This window comes from Prionailurus viverrinus, chromosome D2, assembly GCF_022837055.1.
Source record: "Prionailurus viverrinus isolate Anna chromosome D2, UM_Priviv_1.0, whole genome shotgun sequence".
NCBI classification, from domain to species: Eukaryota; Metazoa; Chordata; class Mammalia; order Carnivora; family Felidae; genus Prionailurus; species Prionailurus viverrinus.
The window spans coordinates 54,561,424-54,578,905 of record NC_062571.1 but is presented as its reverse complement, the minus strand read 5'-3'; the positions used below and the strand labels follow the sequence as shown (position 1 = coordinate 54,578,905).

The 17,482-nt window shown below is 39.0% G+C and overlaps 1 protein-coding gene across 11 annotated transcripts in view; it reads right to left on the bottom strand.

Annotated features, from left to right (window-relative positions):
- PLCE1 (phospholipase C epsilon 1) overlaps positions 1 to 17,482 on the bottom strand; it is a 335,693-nt gene that overhangs the window by 291,471 nt on the left and 26,740 nt on the right. For all 11 annotated transcript variants that reach the window (XR_007145212.1, XM_047824502.1, XM_047824504.1 and 8 more), the window contains exon 2: positions 4,888 to 6,440. Coding sequence is in view for 10 of the 11 variants with exons in the window: in XM_047824502.1 (XP_047680458.1) it covers positions 4,888 to 6,090 (1,203 nt within the window). In the remaining variant the exon portion in view is untranslated. The remainder of the gene's footprint in view (positions 1 to 4,887; positions 6,441 to 17,482) is intronic.

Genomic DNA, 17,482 nt, shown 5'->3' with positions numbered 1-17,482 from the left:
GTGGCCATGAGTATATTCACCTTAAATTAGAGTCCAGGGTCAACATTTTTCTTTCTTTTTTTTTTTTTTTTTCTTTTGCTAAATCCTAGCCAAAGAGCTGGTGTAACTACTGAGATGTGGAAGTGAATTTATCTTAAACTTGCCCCAGTGCAGCTAATAAGGGAAAACTGTCCAATCATCACAAAGTCAGCTTCTGACAGCCTGTCACATTTTCCACTGATGCACCAGACGTGACTAAGCTGTGCAGGGGCTGTCTGTCCGGGATCTGGATTCCCTTTCACTGTGCTCAGCAGGAAGGGGCCAGCATCGTCCTATACCCATGTCATGAACTTGACATAACCCTTAGTAATGGAAGAGGAGGCCTGGCATGCTACCAAGCCCAGGCTTTCAGCTTAGTCTGTACACACTGTGAAGTTTTAATTATTTCAAGGTCCACACTGTACCCAATCTGCAGAGAGACCAAATTTCCAGAGGAGAAAATAAAACATGTTGCTATTTCAACAGCCATCTATTACAACACTGGACAGCAGGACTCAATGGATAGTTGATCATTCCTAAAAGTTACCACTCAGAAGACAAATTTATTATTGGTTGATCCCTCGACACATAACAAAGAAAATATAAACTCAAAGACACAAATACTGATGAAGGTATTTATGTTAAACACTCAAAAATTTTTCATTGCCTCTTATGTTTAATTCTCTCTGCTAAAGAGTAGAATAAAACGTGAAGAAGAAAGATACATTTTAGAAGGAAGAAAGAAGAGTAAGAACCAGCAACAAAGAAGCTGGTGTGACTTTCCTTTTTAATTTACTGTTTTTCTAGTCTGATTTTTTAAAAAAATAAAACTTCATTCTTTTTCTGTTTGGCCGCACACATTCTTATACAGTAAATCCTCTCGTGGACCATGGCAGGGAGACAAATGAAGCGATAACACGGGAGCTGGTGGCCTGTCTGCCCTGGCCACTCTCCCCTCCTCCACACGCCATCCTTCAGTGCACACAGAACTCAGGTTCCATGAATAATTCCAGCACAGGCAGGGACTTCTTGTACTTCATATTCAGAATAACTCTAAATACCCTAAACTCCCCAAAATTCAGGCAGAGAGGGAATTTTTTAAAAGGAAAACACCCTCAACCAACTTTCAATCTGGAGACTTCAGCCACTTGCCAAAATATGCCATCTCACTGAGCCAATAAATGGAGAGCAGGAGTGTGGCTGTAACTGGGTCAGGAGTAGGGTTTTCATTTTTCACAAGTCGGTGGGGAGGATACCAATATGGTTAGTCAGTCAGCAAGCATTAATCCTCATTAATGTCTCCCATTCAAATCCATTCTTCACTGCACAGCTGTGCAAACATAAATTAATTGGGTCATTTTGACGAAGGCATACAAGAAAAAATTTCAATGTGAGGCAGAGGAACTAACTGGACAAATAACACATTCTTTAAATGTGTAGGAAGGACTGTACAAGCTACCACATCATAGACTGAGGGACATTCACTCAAATTCACACCACCATAAACTCCCCTATGGGAGAAGCTTCAAAGGGCAGAATGAGGTGGGGACACATTCATGACAAAGCATATAATAAACTGCCAGAGTGAAAATACTGGCTCCCACTCCTTGCCAGATACTGTGCTATCTATTTCACAGAGCCATGCCATTCAATACCCTCACAACATCATTACTCCCAGTTTACATATAAGGTAATTAGAAGCAAAGAGATCAAATAACTTGCTTGAGGTCATACCAGCAGTAAATGGTGGAGTCACAGTGGTCAACGTTCAATTCAGGCTGACACGACTCCAGAGACCATGTTCCTAAGATGACATTGTCCCGTTTTCTATATGCTTGGCACTATGCTTGCATCGTGGAGAGCAGAAAAAAAGGTACAGTCATTTCTTGCCCTTTAAGAAACTTACAGTCTGACTGGGGAAACAGGATGGATACCTGCGAACTCATCAGAAAATAGGAGCAGGAGCATTGCATTAGCACCTGCACTTTTTAGGTGAAGGAAGCCACATACAGGAGCTGGGGAAAGTGGCTACAATTTATCTGACAACTTTGAGAAGGGTTTCCACCAAACTCTAAAAAGTGAGATACTGAGAGGATATAATACTTTAGAAAATACTGATTTATTCCTTCCATGGTATGGTTTGAATATTCAAAATCTTTCCTTTCAGAGCTCTCCCTTCAGAAAGGACAGGACAGTCAGCCCATTCCCCAGCTTCATTTTAAGGTTAATAAAAATAGCCACAGCTTCCTGGAAATCCAGGAGAAGAGTTCTCCTCTTTCTTCTCCAGAGTCTTCACTCTGGTCGAGGTGTGGCAACCTCTCCCAACCTTCAGAGACTAAGAAGGGAGGAGATAATTTGCATCATCTCTTTGGTTCTTTTCATTGGAAATGAACCATCTCAGTGCCTCTAACTGACAGAAAGGGGCAGACTGGAGCTAGGGACCCATGAACATTCTCGGAAGAAGTGGCAGTGCTCCAGAAACTAGGAGAATGAGTATGATCATGCCAGAAATTATTCTGCAATTATTTATAGCAGATGCATGACCCCCATGCCTGTAGAAGTGTTGGGGGACTCTGATAACCGTTCTCAAACAATCTGCTTCCACTCTCTTTGCTGCATTTAAATTTCTGTTGCATTCTTAACATTCAACTTCAGATGTATATGAATTTTTAAAACCCCTGCACTTTTTAACTGGGAAGACACATTACTGTGATGAGCTCCTTTTTCCCTGCATGGACAAAATTTGGTCAGAAGAACTGGGGACGGGGGTGGGGGGTGCTGTGTGTCACTGATGTCACATTGCTTGGGACTCAGGTTTTATAAGGAGTCAGATGAACATTCAAAAACAAATCTGCCGACCCTTACTGGGTGAACAGTAGGTCGAATGCACAGAGAGAAGGGCCTGAGAGAAGGGTCGTCACTTTTCAGGCAGGCTCCCAGGTCAGCCGTGCCACTCCCGAGAGCCCGCAGTGTCGGGGTCTTTAGGACACAGCAAATATTCCCTAAATGTCCTGCCCAAAGAGCAAAGAGCTCAAAGTTGTTGGACAGTGGTTCTCAACTCCACAGAATCATACAATCACCTGGGGAACCCTAAAAATCATTCCTGCTGTGCCCTACCCCAGCGATTCTGATTCCAAGGGTCTGGGATTGGGCCTGGATACTATGATTCCAACACATAAGCAGGGTTAGAACCGCCACATTGAACACAGCCAAGTCTGAAATACCATAAGCATCAGTGAGTGTGGTTACTCAATCAACAGACACTGAAATGAACAGAATCCTTCTGCTCCTTTAACAGCTTACTCTCAATTGTATTTCTTTCTGGATCTTGAGAAACTAAGAGTCTGGGCTGCCCAGATTACAATCCTAGTTATACCACTTAGCAGTTAAGTGACCTTGGGCAAGGTATATAACTTTCCTGAGACTCCGTTTTCTTAGCAATACAAAGGGGTTAATATCAGAAGGTAATTGAGAGGATTGCATGAAATCAAGTATGTAAATTATGTGACCCAATGTCTGGCACATGTCAAATGCAAAATAAACATTAGCTCCATGACTGATGATGATGACAATAAAAATATACCAGTTATATTTCAATAAAAGGAATGTTTTTTCTAGATGGGGTATTTATTCACAAGGCCAGGTTTTAAGGAATTGTGAAACACTGGAATGTGAGAGCTAGACATTTAGCATTCCCTTCAATAATGAATACAGGCCAACAAGTCTCAGTATTAGAACAGTACCTGTGATCTTGTCACCGATAGAAATCACAGATATTTCTATATAATACAGTCGTGGTTGAAACCCTAAAAGAGTATTTATATTTAGGGTGACCAACTGCCCTGGTTTTCCCAGGACTGAGGGGGTTTCCCTGGATGAGGGATTTGTAGTGCTAAAATTGAGAAAGTCCCAGGGAAACTACTCCCTACTGACATTCATCACTACTTCAGAATTATGGTAGTTATCGAACCACTAAATGCCACTGTTTAATGTGTTAACAAAGAAGCACCTACCCTGCCATATATCATAATTTCAAATGATATCTTGGTAAGTGTACATATGTTCACATAATCTGTGTCCTTTATAACACCTTGTATTTCATCGGATGCACTTAAAAGCATTCTTCTGAGTCCATAGGCTTCACCAAAATTGCCAAAGGGGTCCATGGCACAAAAAAGGTGAGGAGGGAAGAAACTGGGAACATTGGTTGGAAAATGAAGGTAACCATATCTTAAGTTCTTTTAGGCCTTGCAACCTAAAAATGTAGAAGACATGGGCATGTACCTCCAAAGGCACAAGTAGATAATCAGTCAATGGAACCACTTTCCCATTATCAGGAGTCTGTCTCCTAATCCTACATATAGTAACCTGGGAGTCTCCCTAATTTCTGCACTCCTGATGACATACTGCATCTAGTGCATCTAGTTACTTATATCATTGTAGAGTTAACTCCATCTTGACAGCTATTGACTGGCGTATCTATTAGGTCTACAAGTTTCCAGTAACTACAAATGCTTCCCCTAAGAATCATAATTTGACAGAACCTAAAACTTCCTATGAATTAAGACAACAGAAAATTGGATTTTAAAAGATCAAGTTTGGGGTTCCTGGATGGCTCAGTCACTTGAGTTTCCCACTCTTGATTTCAGCTCAGGTCATGATCTCATGGTTCCTGAGTTTGAGCCCCACATCTGGCTCTGCACTGACAGCACAGAACCTGCTTGGGATTCTTTGTCCTCCTCTCTTTGCCCCTCCCCCACTCATGTGTGCCTATGCACATGCGCTCTCTCTCTCGTCTAAAAATAAATAACTAAACTTTAAAAAAAGATCAAGTTTAAAGAAATGACCAAAAATAAACTTAATCCTTACCGAATACCACTGAGCTTCTGACAGGCACCAGCTCCCATCTTCCCTAACTGCCACCGCTGACCGCCGTTCCAGAACTCTCCCATGGGGCAGCAGGAGACCACTTCTCTTCTGATCAATGTAACTGTAAGCTCCCAGCCCAATGTGACCAGAAGGCAGAGTTCTCATGATCGCCCTTGTCCCAGTATATACAGATTTCTTTACTTCCCTGTCATTTTTACAAAATCTTCTCACTAACAAAGTGGACCTCTCCTTTTTGCTCTTAAAAAAATCTTCTTCTGCATCTTCACAATTATCAGGGAAGTCCTCAAAATGGCTCAGAAAGGTCTTGGCAGGTGGACTGTTAGTAAAATCCTCCCTGCAAAAGCTGTCACTTGAACACACCGCATCGGCCCTTTGGCAAGAAGCTTCGAAGCACAAGTATCTGTCATTTAAGGCGTCACAATGATCACACTGCAGCTGCCCATTCTTATTATCACAGTTTTCTGCCAATTCCATGAGTTTACAAGTATATGCCATATAATTTTTCTGTCGCTCCCCACGAACACCAGGCAGTGGTACACAGTTACCACAATCATCCAAAATCAGGTTGTCTGACAAGGTACAGAAAGTGTCTGACATTCTTCTGTCGACTTCATAATGAAAGTGAAATGCTGCCATGCCGCCGTCAGGGTGTGCCTGGCCGCTCTCTATGATGGCCGACTGATTTCCTAAGGGACTAATGTCCATGGGAGATCCGTCCACTTCCAGTTGAATTCCAGGGAACACCTTTCTTTCCAGTGAGGATGGGATTCCAGTTTCCAAACACAGGCCTTCCTCCATGACAGAATCGCACGTGTCATAACACTGGCTCTGAGGAAGGCTGCACTGGCTGTTTTTCAGTACGTTGTTGCAGTTAATATTGAGGTTTTTCACAGAATCTGGCATGCTTTCCTCCCAGTACTTCTCATTGCTGTTCTCATCACTCATTATCTTCTCCCTTGCTATGGAGACAATCTTGGGCAAGTTGCTTCCAGAGGATTCTTCTTTAAGCTTGTTCAGTCGTGAGATGGTGGAAGTCTGACCACTCTGCCTGACACTATGTGCCTTCGGAACACTGACGTCTGAGACCTTTTCACTACTTTCATCTAAAGCCGACGGAGACGATGTCACCTTTCTCTGAGTCACAGGTGTGAGAACAGAAGCTGCCATTTCTTCAGAAGTCATCTTGACCAACACACAGGTTTTAGCTATTGCTGTTTCTTCTCTCTGCTGATCATGTCAAGATTTTTATAAAACAACTTATTATTAAAATAATCTCAGATCTACAAGTCCTGAGAAACAGTGTGACAATTCCTTTCATTCAGGTGCATTAAGAGCCAAATAAATTTCTCCAGTTATAAGCTCCTATCATGTGTAATATGTTTTTCTAGACCAGGGTTTTAAGGTGGTAGTTCAATTTTCTTTCCTCTGTTATTTGAAGTAATTCTTTTGGAGATTTTTACTCGGGATTGCATTCTGCAACTTCTGATCTCTCACTGACTTACTAACGATTAAAAATCCAGTTTGAATGTTTCCTGTAAGAAAAAGACATGATGTCAAACACTGTGGCACTAAATAAATTTTTAAAACCGAACTTGTAACTCTAAGCTAATGCAAAATATGAACCAATTCTGAATATGAAGAGTTTTGCAATTGATAGTTACTTTTAATGTTTTTGGTATTTATTTCTCTGATATAATATTTCAGAAATTCTGTTTCCAGCCAAAGTAGAGTAACAACAGAGACCAGAATTACTCCCCTGCCTTAAACAACTGAAAAAATCAGAAAAAAAAAAAAGAAATAATGGTTTTTAAATACTGAACAACAGGGAACACAGAACAGTGATTCCTGAAATAAGAAAACAACAACAAATGAGGTCAATCCTATAAATGCCCTAGCTTACAGTTTGAGAGTTTCTAGGCCACAGGGGAGGGAAGGGGAACTCAGGCTGAACCCAACAGAGTTCTTATTTAAAGGAAAGAAAGTTGAGTGCTCAATGAGACCATAAAAACTAGAGAAAGAAGACATGTTAAGTGAGAGGAGCAAAGATAAGGGTGGTTGCAGGCTTCTCATGAGAAACAATGCAAGCTATGGGGAGGTGTTTAGGGAGATGGGTGAAATTGAGGATGGAGATTAAAAAGTACACTTATCATGTAATGATAAATAAATAAATAAATAAATAAATAAATAAATAAATAAATAAGATAAAACAAAATAAGAGACAATGCAAGCCAGATGAGAGTAGAGTCAATCTTTAAAGTACTAAAAGAAAAAATACTGCCAACTTAAAATTCTATACCCAACAAAAATATCTTTTGAAAACAAAAAAAAAAGAAAAATGTTCTAGACATACAAAAGCTGAAAGAATTCATCACCAACAAATTTGCATATAAGAAACAGTAAAGGAAGTCCTTTAGAAGGAAAACAATACCAGATAGAAATGTGGATTCATGCAAAAGAATAAAGAGCATGGAAAATGTTAAGTATGTATGTACATACAATTTTTTAAAAATTGTAAACCACTTGAGATAGTTAGCCTTTTAAAGCAAAAATAATAGCAATGTATTGTGGGGTTCCTAACACATGCAGAAGGCAAAAATAGCACAAGGTCACGAGAAGGGAAATGGAAGTATATTGTTACAAGATTATTTTCTAAGTGAATTTGTGTAACATTACTTAAAGGCAGGCTGTCATAAATTAAAGATGCATACTATAAGCCCAATACAACCACTGTAAGAAAAAATATAGGTAATAAACCAAAATATTAGGACCATAAAAATTTTCAAATAATCAAAAGGCAGAAAGAGAGGAAAAGATGAACAAAGAACAGAAGTGGCAAATGTAACTTTGTGTGCATGTGTGTGTGTGTGTGTGTATTCTTTCCATTCACTTTAATAAGAAATTATTCAAGCCAAAGTACGGAAAGAGCCCAAATGCCCATCGATGGATGAATGGATAAAGAAGATTTGGTATAAACATACAATGGAGTATTACTAGGCAATCAAAAAGAATGAAATCTTGCCATTTGCAACTACGTGGATGGAACTAGAAGGTATTATGCTAAGCAAAATTAGCCAGAGAAAGACAAATATCATATGACTTCACTCATGTGAGGAATTTAAGACACAAAACAGATGAACATAAGGGAAGGGAAGCAAAAATAATATAAAAACAGGGAGGGGGACAAAACATAAAAGACTTAAATACAGAGAACAAAAAGAAGGTTGCTGGGGGGGGTTGTGGTAAGGGGGATGGGCTAAATGGGTAAGGGGCATTAAGGAATCTACTCCTGAAATCATGTTGCACTATATGCTAAGTAACTTGGATGCAAATTTAAAAACTTATTAATTAGTTAATTTAAAGAAATTACACTTAAAAAAAGAAATTATTCAGGTGAATGTGGACATAAAAATTTTCAATTTATGAAAAGTATTCTTAAAAAATAATTTATTTTTATTCCTCAAATTATTGAACCCTGTTCTACACTGGGAACTATGTAATGGGGCTAGATATCCCTGCTTGTGATTCTATTGAGAGAGGGAGAACTGAACAAATTTCAATCTGGTGTGGTAAGTGTAATTATCAAGGATATACAAGGCACCACGGGATCACAGGTGTCCTTCATAAGTATACCATTCCTTTGTAAGTGAAGCCGTCCTTACCAAGACAACTGATGAGCATTCATACTCTGCTGTCAACACCAGATTTAACCCATTTTTGCCCTTTGCCACACAGGTGTCCCTCTTCCCCATGCTTCTCCCTTTTCCTCTTGTCCCAAAGAAGCAGCAACCTACCCCTCTTCCCTTACATATATGCCCCTCAAGCGCAACCACAAAGTCTCACTGGCTCCCAGCACATGCAGTCTTCACAACTACCTTAAAAAATCAGAGGACATCCTGTCAGTCAGACACTTCACAGGAAGTCAATGAGCCCACACAGAGCAGCAGTGTCCTGGTTCAACCGAACCCTTCCACCTTTCACATCCTCCTTCCAACCTGGTTTCTTTTAAATTTTCTTCAGAAAAAAAAATGCATCTATTATTTTTGGAGAAATATGCTCAGTGTAAAACAATTCAAAAAATGCAGGAAAACACACAAAAAATCTCAACTTAACATAAACCCCACTATCCAGAGATAACCACTATTAATACTTTGAGTAAACTCCTTCCATAATGCTCCCTATGCATCAACACACAGAGATATAGGTATATGATTACACAAATACCAGATCATGCTGTATATCCTACTTTATACCTGCTTTTTTTTTTTTTTACAAATTCCAATTCATGAACAACTTTTCATGTCAAGAACCAAATAGATAATTTTAATGGCTTTTGGCACTACCTTGGTTTCCATATCTTTGCTCTATTTTTTAGAGTAACTTTTAAAGCCAAAGCCTTCAGACTGACTGTTATTTGTCCTTTCTCACCTATGAGGAAGGTCATTCAAAGCATGTACTGCCTCACCCCTGTTCTAAGCATTTCAAAATTACTATCTCATGTAATTTTCACTCAATCATACAAGATAATGTGATGGTTTTAAAATATGTCCACAAATTCTTTGTAGAGCCTAACTGCTTTCCCCTTGCATGGAGACCGTACTTGGTGACTTTTTCCAACATACAAAATGTGTTGGAAGTAACAGTGTATGACTTCTGAGAATAGGTCATAAAATGTCACAAAAGCTATTGAGGTTTCCTTTTGTTCTTCCTCTCGTTTGTTCTGGAGGAAATCAGATGTCATGATAGGAAGAGCTCCCTGTGGCAAGAACTGAGACCTCCTGCCAAAAGCCACTGGAATGAGCCATCTTGGAAGGGGATCCTCCAACACCAGTCAAGGCTTCGCATGACTGCAGCCATGGTCTATACGTCTATATGACTTTAACCTCATGAGCAAGCCTGAGCCAGAAGCACTCAGTTCCCAAATTCCTGAGCCACAGGAAATGTGAGATAATAAATGTTTACTGTTTTGAGACATTGTTTTGAGGTAATTTGTTGCACAGCAAGAGAGAACTAATACAGAACAGTTCTACTATGATCCACATTTGACAGATTAGAAACCCAAGCACAGAGAAGCTGAGTCACTTGCCAAAGATCACACTGCTGAAAAATGGTGGAGTCAGGATTCAAACCCAAGAAACCTGACTCCAGAATCTGTGCTCTCCACCATAGTTATGCTGCTTTCTTGCTAACTAGTTTGAAACCTCATCGGTTTGAATTTCTGATGTCCGCTGGATGCAGAGATCCATGCCTTCTAGGAGGATCCTCTTTTATCTGAGTTTGTCTCTGGCAGGCTGAGATCTTTGTTTTGTGGTAGTCAGTACTGAACAACATCTGAGAGAGCTGACCCCCTGAAGACTCCATCTCAGGTCATTCCTTTATTCAACATATTCTTTTTTTTTTAATTTTTTTTAATGTTTATTTATTTTTGACAGAGAGAGAGAGAGAGAGAGAGAGAGAGAGAGAGAGAGAGAGAGAGAACATGAGCAAGGGAGGGGCAGAGAGAGAGGGAGACACAGAATCCAAAACAGGCTCCAGGCTCTGAGCTGTCAGCACAGAGCCTGATGCGGGGCTCGAACTCACAGACCGTGAGATCATGACCTGAGCCGAAGTCGGATGCTCAACTGACTGAGCCACCCAGGCACCCCTCAACATATTCTTATTAAGTACAAAATTAAATGAGGCAGGAATTTCCCCTTGATTTCTTTATAAGCTAATAGATCATCAGGTAAGGTATAGTGCAAATAGGGCTATAATCTGGGTTACCCCAGAGGAAGAGCATCTAAATCAGATAGTGGGGACAAGGTGAGGGTGATTGCCATGGAGGGTTTGCTGAAGAAGATGATGAGCAAGCCGAGTTTTGAAAGACAAGAAGGAATCAGCTAGATAAAAAAGTGGGATTAACTTTGCAGAAAACAGCAAATGTGGATTCTCACGGAGAAAAACAATAAGACATTGGCACCTGGCACTCAGGCAACTATTTTAACCACTTTGGGTTTGGTCTCATTGTCCTATAAGACAGAAATAAAATTACCTATTTGATCAGATTGTGAAGAAAATGCTTTGGAAACCAAAAGTTAAGGACAAATGCTTGTCATTCCATGCCTTGTGAAGTTAAGCAGCTCTGTTGGTGATGTGATGTTGAATTTACTTTTGCCAGATATACTCATTCCACTCACCAGGTTCACTTAAACTTAAATTTCAATTCAATAACTGGGGCTGACCCCCTGAATCCCAGCTGCATGACCACAAGCCGGCTATATGATCAATCTCGAATTATATGTTCCACTTCTTTAACATCAGCATAAATCACATGTATTTTATATGTCCATCAATAAATGTTAATTTTCTACCTCCCTCCTCTTGGGAAGCTCTAGGTTGTCTGTGAGGGAAGATGGAATAGGTTAAAGTTGGCTAAAGAAAACCTGAAGCACTTGAAAGAAGATCGCAGTCTAACAGTTTTGAAGAAGAAAGAGATGGAGAAAAAGATTCTTCTTTTCTTAATGTGGTTTGTAGGGAAGACTAGAGAAGGACCAGCCTGGGAGAGATCAAAGGATGCGTGGGCTAAGAATATGGTAGAACAAGAAAGAACTTGTCAAGGTAGCATTTCTAAGCTAGAGATGAATTGGAATGGATAATATGTCTAGGGAATGACTGGCCATGCAATGATAGGGCTATGTAGGTGGTGCTGGAAATCTTAGCCAAAGTGGTAACACAAGACAAAGAAATGAAAGGTTTAAGAAGAATCAGGAGTGACACAGAGTAAATTTATAGCTTCAGGGTAGGGAAATATCAGTCACAAATAACCTTGCTGATAAATTTCCATGGGCTAAATTAGGGGCTGGAAAACTACATACCAAGGTCCAAATCTGACCTGCTATCCATTTTGGTAAATAAAATTTTATTGGAACACAGACGTGGCCATTCATTTATGCAATGTCTATGGCTGCTTTTGCATTACAATGATAGAGTTGATAAACTATGACAGAAACTATGTGGCTTGCAAAGCTAGAAATATTCACCATCTAACCCTTTATAGAAAAAGTTTGACAAACTGTTTGCTAGATAAATAAGTTAATAAAATGCCTGGTTAGAGCCAGAAAACTGAGTGGGAGGTATACCCATCTTCATGTAATTGAAGAACTAAGATGAGGAAATATTCTTGTTACATATTGTTTCAAAAGGCAGGATCATGGCCAAAACAAATGAATTATTGGGGAGGCATGCTCTGGCTTAGCTTGATAAAGAATTCTAACTTGTAGAGCTATTTAACAAGGGAGAAGCTATTCTGGATGGTAGTCTTCTCACCGTTGATATAAAGATTTAAATAGAGAGGCATAGTGTTCAGCATAGCAGGTGTTCAATAGGTGTTGAACAAATATTAGAATGAATGAATACTGTCTATAATGTTTAATTTAAAAAATAATGACAAATAAATACTTATTGATCATGTATCATGTAACAGGCATGTTCTAAGCACAGTGTACATAATATCCCTTAATCTTTATAATAGCATTTATCGGTAGGGTGGCAGAAACTACTAATTGTCCCTCAAAATCTGTTCTCACTTTTTCTCAATAATAGAACTTCTGAATTTTGGCCAAGCATATGGTCATCCCTTTAATGGCCTCCCTTATAGCTAGATATAGCCATATCACTGTCATTACTAATTAGATATAAGCAGAAGAGGTTTGTTATTTCTGGGAAGATTTTTTGAACAGAAAGGGTGTGCCTTTTTCCTCCCCCTTTCTACTTTCTGCTGGCTGGAGGGAAGGCATGATGACTGGAGCTGAAGTAGCTATATTAGACCACGAGGTAAATACAAGAATGGACACCTTTCATAGTAAAGAAACAAGACAGAAGTCTTGGATTTGGGGGGAAGAAAAATAAAATTCTATATTGTTTAAGCCACCATTATTTTAGGTTTTCTGTCATTCACATCAAAACTTTTTCCTAACTAATAGGTGTGAATACTATTATCACCCCATTTTATGGATGATGCTCAGAATATTTGAATGACTTATCTAAAAGTACAGAGATGTGATATAACAAGGAAGCTATATAGTGAATTCCTGCATTAGAGGGGAAGTTATATTCACTAATTCACAGTATGTCGCTAATTTATTTATTAGGTTGTTAGATTTATTTAATATTTAAGGCCAGATGATTGTGTCATAAAGAACAATTAAATGAGAAAAATATTAAATGCAAATGCATTGGTTTTTATGATTGTCAATGTCAGAAGGATGTGGGGTTTAATAGCAACAAAAACTATCAGACAACTGTCGGTTATTTATTAAGTACCTGTTATCTTCCAGAGTTAAGAAGGCAAGGTGGTTATGGAACAGGAGATCAGGAAAGCTCTGATGGAGGAAGATTTAACCTGGAACTTCGCAAAGAGGTAGCAATTAGTTGTATCCATAACCAAGAAAAATACCTTGGGTAAAAGGAACAGCATGAAGAAAGATAAAGAAGTAGGAAAATACAATGCATAACTATAGATTCATCTGAAGTTCTTAGGAGAACATTGACTCCAATCAAAGAAAGGGAAAGTTGCTCAGTAATTTCACCAGCATGGAAAGAAATACTAGGGCAACTGTCAAAGCTGATAACAGAATGCAATAGGCTCTATTTCATCTTTAAACCTAAAGGATTTTATAGAGTTCCTTTCAGTATCATGTGTATGACAGATAAATAACTGTGCCACAGTTATCTACTTATGCATTCTCTTCCCCAAAGCCCATTCTGCAGTGAGATTAAAGAAAATATTTTGCCTACACAACACTTCCTCCCTTTCTCCCTACTACAGGCACACCCACACCCAAGCCCTACACGATGAGTCAGTCTTCACTCTTTCTTCTCCACTGAATGTCTGCTGCTCCACTCCCTCCTGGCCTCCTTTCTCTGAACTATTATGATGGAAACTCCAAAACTTACAAAGAAACAAAGCTTTTAAAACATTCCACAAAGGCACTGGTATACTAATCTGGGTCCTCTTCCAAGACCTTAAAGACTTAACCCTTTGTAACTTCCACTCCCTTTATTGGAAAAGTTTCAGAGTCTGGGATGCTAGACTTGTGACCCAGAAAACCCAGAGATAACCCTAATCTTTATACTCTGTGCATATTAAATATCAGGAGTTAACTGATAGGTAGGTGAGAAAGTTATACAAATATTTTTTAACTAATACATTGACGAGGTTGCCAATATAGGAAAATAGAGAATCACAAAAAAAGTTTGTTCATAACAGGTTAATTCTCAACTGTAAAATTCCCAAAGAAAGGAAATCCCCACTGTAAACACAGTCTCTGATTAGTCTGCAAATCACCCCTCTCTCCCTACTGCTCTCCTAGAAATATGGAATCAAAGACATTAGTAGAATTTTAAGCCAAGAGTGGAGGCAGATAGGATTGTGGTGTTGTGACATTCACAGCACTCCCTCTCCTTTGCTACGGTACAAATATGTCAAGAAATTCTGGAGTTGTATGTATGTGCGCACATGCACATGCACACAGAGATGTATGTTTTTGATAAGAGATGAGAAAAGAGAAAAAGTGAGAGTCAGAAGGTCACATTAGACCCTCCATGATTTAGTCCCAGTCTATTTTTTTCAGCTTCATCTCTGACCAATACCTAGGAGAAAATATCCTGTCATACTGGTCTTTTTGCCATGTACTGAACCAGACTAGCATTAATGCCTCTGTGCATTTCCCTTCCCACTGTTCTCTAACTCTGCTAAGACTCCTTCACCCAACTCCAGCGGCATTTCCCCTCTGTAACCCTCCCTGATACCCACTGTCAGCATTAATTGCTCTTATCTGTTTCCCACAGTTCTCCCTACATTTCACCAGTACAAACATGTCATGAAACACTATACTGTAGCTATTAACTATATAGGACCACTGCATGAATTGAAAGCTTGTGAAGAACAGAGACCTTGCATCTTTAAACTTAACGAGTTTTAGAGATACCCTGCATCCCACATTCCTGGCATGGTATCAAGGTATACAGTTGGTCTCAACAGACATTTGATTCTTTCCTTCTTTTCCATGGCTCTTTGAGCCCAATATTTGTCCATTAGGACTTGGATTCCTTAAGGGCTTTCAGTCTTCTAAATTCTAACCTTTTCCTGTTTCAATCCATCCCATATTACCTTCAGAAAAATCCTCCCCAAACAGCATTTTCATCATATCACTCTTTTTACTTGAGAAAAAACAGAGTTCCATTTTATCCAGTGTAGTAAAGCCACACTTTATCCTAATCCTTAAGAACATCCTCAATTTCTTAAAAAAACAAAAAAAAAATTCCTTTGCCTGGGATTGGTAATGTAAATTAATATATCAATTTGGGGAGAAATAACATTTTAATAATATTGAGGTTTCTAATCCATAAACATGATACAGCTAGTTAGCACTATAGCTCTTTCTCTTTCTCTCCATATATACGGAGAATATATGTATGTATATGCACACACACACATCTATGTATATATACATATATCTTTTTGGCCATTTGCTATTTTATTATTATTTAAAAGCTTTGCATAAAACAAATATATGATATCCTCAGAGCTAATATTTATTTTGAAATGCCTTTATATTAGAACTGTCATGGACATCTAATAGTATTTTAAAAACAAAATGCTGAGAACAAGATGTGCTCTGGAATTAAATTGGCTTTTTTTTTAAGTTTGTTTTTTTTTTTAATTTATTTTGAGAGAGAGAGACAGACAGCACAAGCAGGGGAGGGGCAGAGAAGGAGACAGAGAGAATCCCAAGCAAGCCACCCACTGTCAGTGTAGAGCCCGATGTAGGGCTCAAACTCAAAAACTGAGATCATGACCTGAGCCAAAACCAAGAGTCGGACACTTAATCGACTGAGCCACCCCAGCAGCCCTAAATTGGCTTTAAACTATGTTTTGGTAAAATAGCTCCTGCATGTTTATTACTTTCACTAATACAACATGTTGTGTGATAGCTGGGCCTAGCAGCTGTCTCAGTAACGAGTGATATTTATGTAAACACAAACTTAAAAAAAGAAAACTCTATAGATCCTGAGGAGACAGGAAGCCCTTCTCGACTATTTTCTGCATGTCATGGATGAAAGAGCTGCTACATGGGCAGGCTGTTTTTACTGTGTGTATGCTGAAATGTCGCTCAGCTGAACTGGGTGTGCTCACAGGAGGCAGAGGATAGCGGGGGAGTAAATTGGCTATGTTGTGTAGGGGTGGGGGCAGAGTCAACCACACAGCCCTGTGGAGCCTACACAGGAAAATCAAATCATGCATAGTATTGTTGTCTGAATATGAACTCTTAATAAGTTACTGAAACAAAGGATTATCTCGTGGCTCCTCAACAATTTTTGGTTCATCTGGAACCTTCCATGAAGGTGCCAAAGAGTTACCAAGGCAGTTAGACCAGGGAAGCCCAGAGAAGAGAGTCTGACATGTGATGCCACTTTTTCCACGATGAATTTGCTCTTTTGAAAGTCATGGCTGAGAGGCTGAGACACAGATTACTGTTTATTATAAACATGCAACTCAGGAACAGCCAGATGGAAGAGAAGCACAGGGCAAGGTATGAGAAAATGGTAAGTAGCTTCCATGCCGTCTCCAAGCACACTACCCTCCCCAAATCTCCACATGTTCACTAGCCTGGAAGCCCCATACATATCTTCTTTAATTTATCTTAGTAATATTTTGTATTTATCTATACAGAGGTCGTGCACATCTTTTGTTAAATTTGTTCCTATGTTAGTGTTATTAGAAATGGAATTATTTTACATTTCATTTTCCAGTTGTATGCAGCTAGTATGCAGAAATACAATTGAATATCATGTCTAGACAATATAACTTATACCCTTGCTAAATGCAATTATTACTTTCACAGATATTTTGTAGATGACTCGGGATTTTCTATATGGACATCCATGTCATCTTCATATAAAGAAAGGTGTATTCTTTCCAAAATGCATACTTTTTATTCTTGCCTTACTGCACAAGCTAGGATCTCCAATTATGATACTAACAGAACTATGGAGACCATACATCCTTGCCTTGTTCTCAGTCTTAGAGGGAGAGTATTAAATATGCCACTATTTAATGTGATATTAGCTGTGTATTTTAAATGCCCTTTATCAAACTGAGTCAGTTGAACGTCCAACTCTTGATTTCAGTTCAGGTTATAATCCCAGGGTCGTGGGATAGAGCCCCATGTCAGGCTCCATGCTCCATGAGATTCTCTCTCTCTTTTGCTCTGCCCCTTGCTCCTCTCCCCCACTCATGCGTTCTCTCTCTTTAAAATAAAATTAAAAAAAAAAAAGAAAAGAAAATGAACACCAGCCCCTATATCACACCATACACAATAATTAATTCAAAATGGACTATAAAGCTAAAATAAAATTGAAAACTATAAAACATCTAGAAGAAAACAGGTAAAATCTTCATGACCTTGGGATACAGAAAAAATTCTTAGGACACAAAGGGAAAAAAAAGACAAAATGGACTTAGTCAAATTTTAAAACTTCTTCTCTGAAAGCAAGAAAAAAGAAAAAAAAAGACAAAGCACAGATTGGGAGAAAA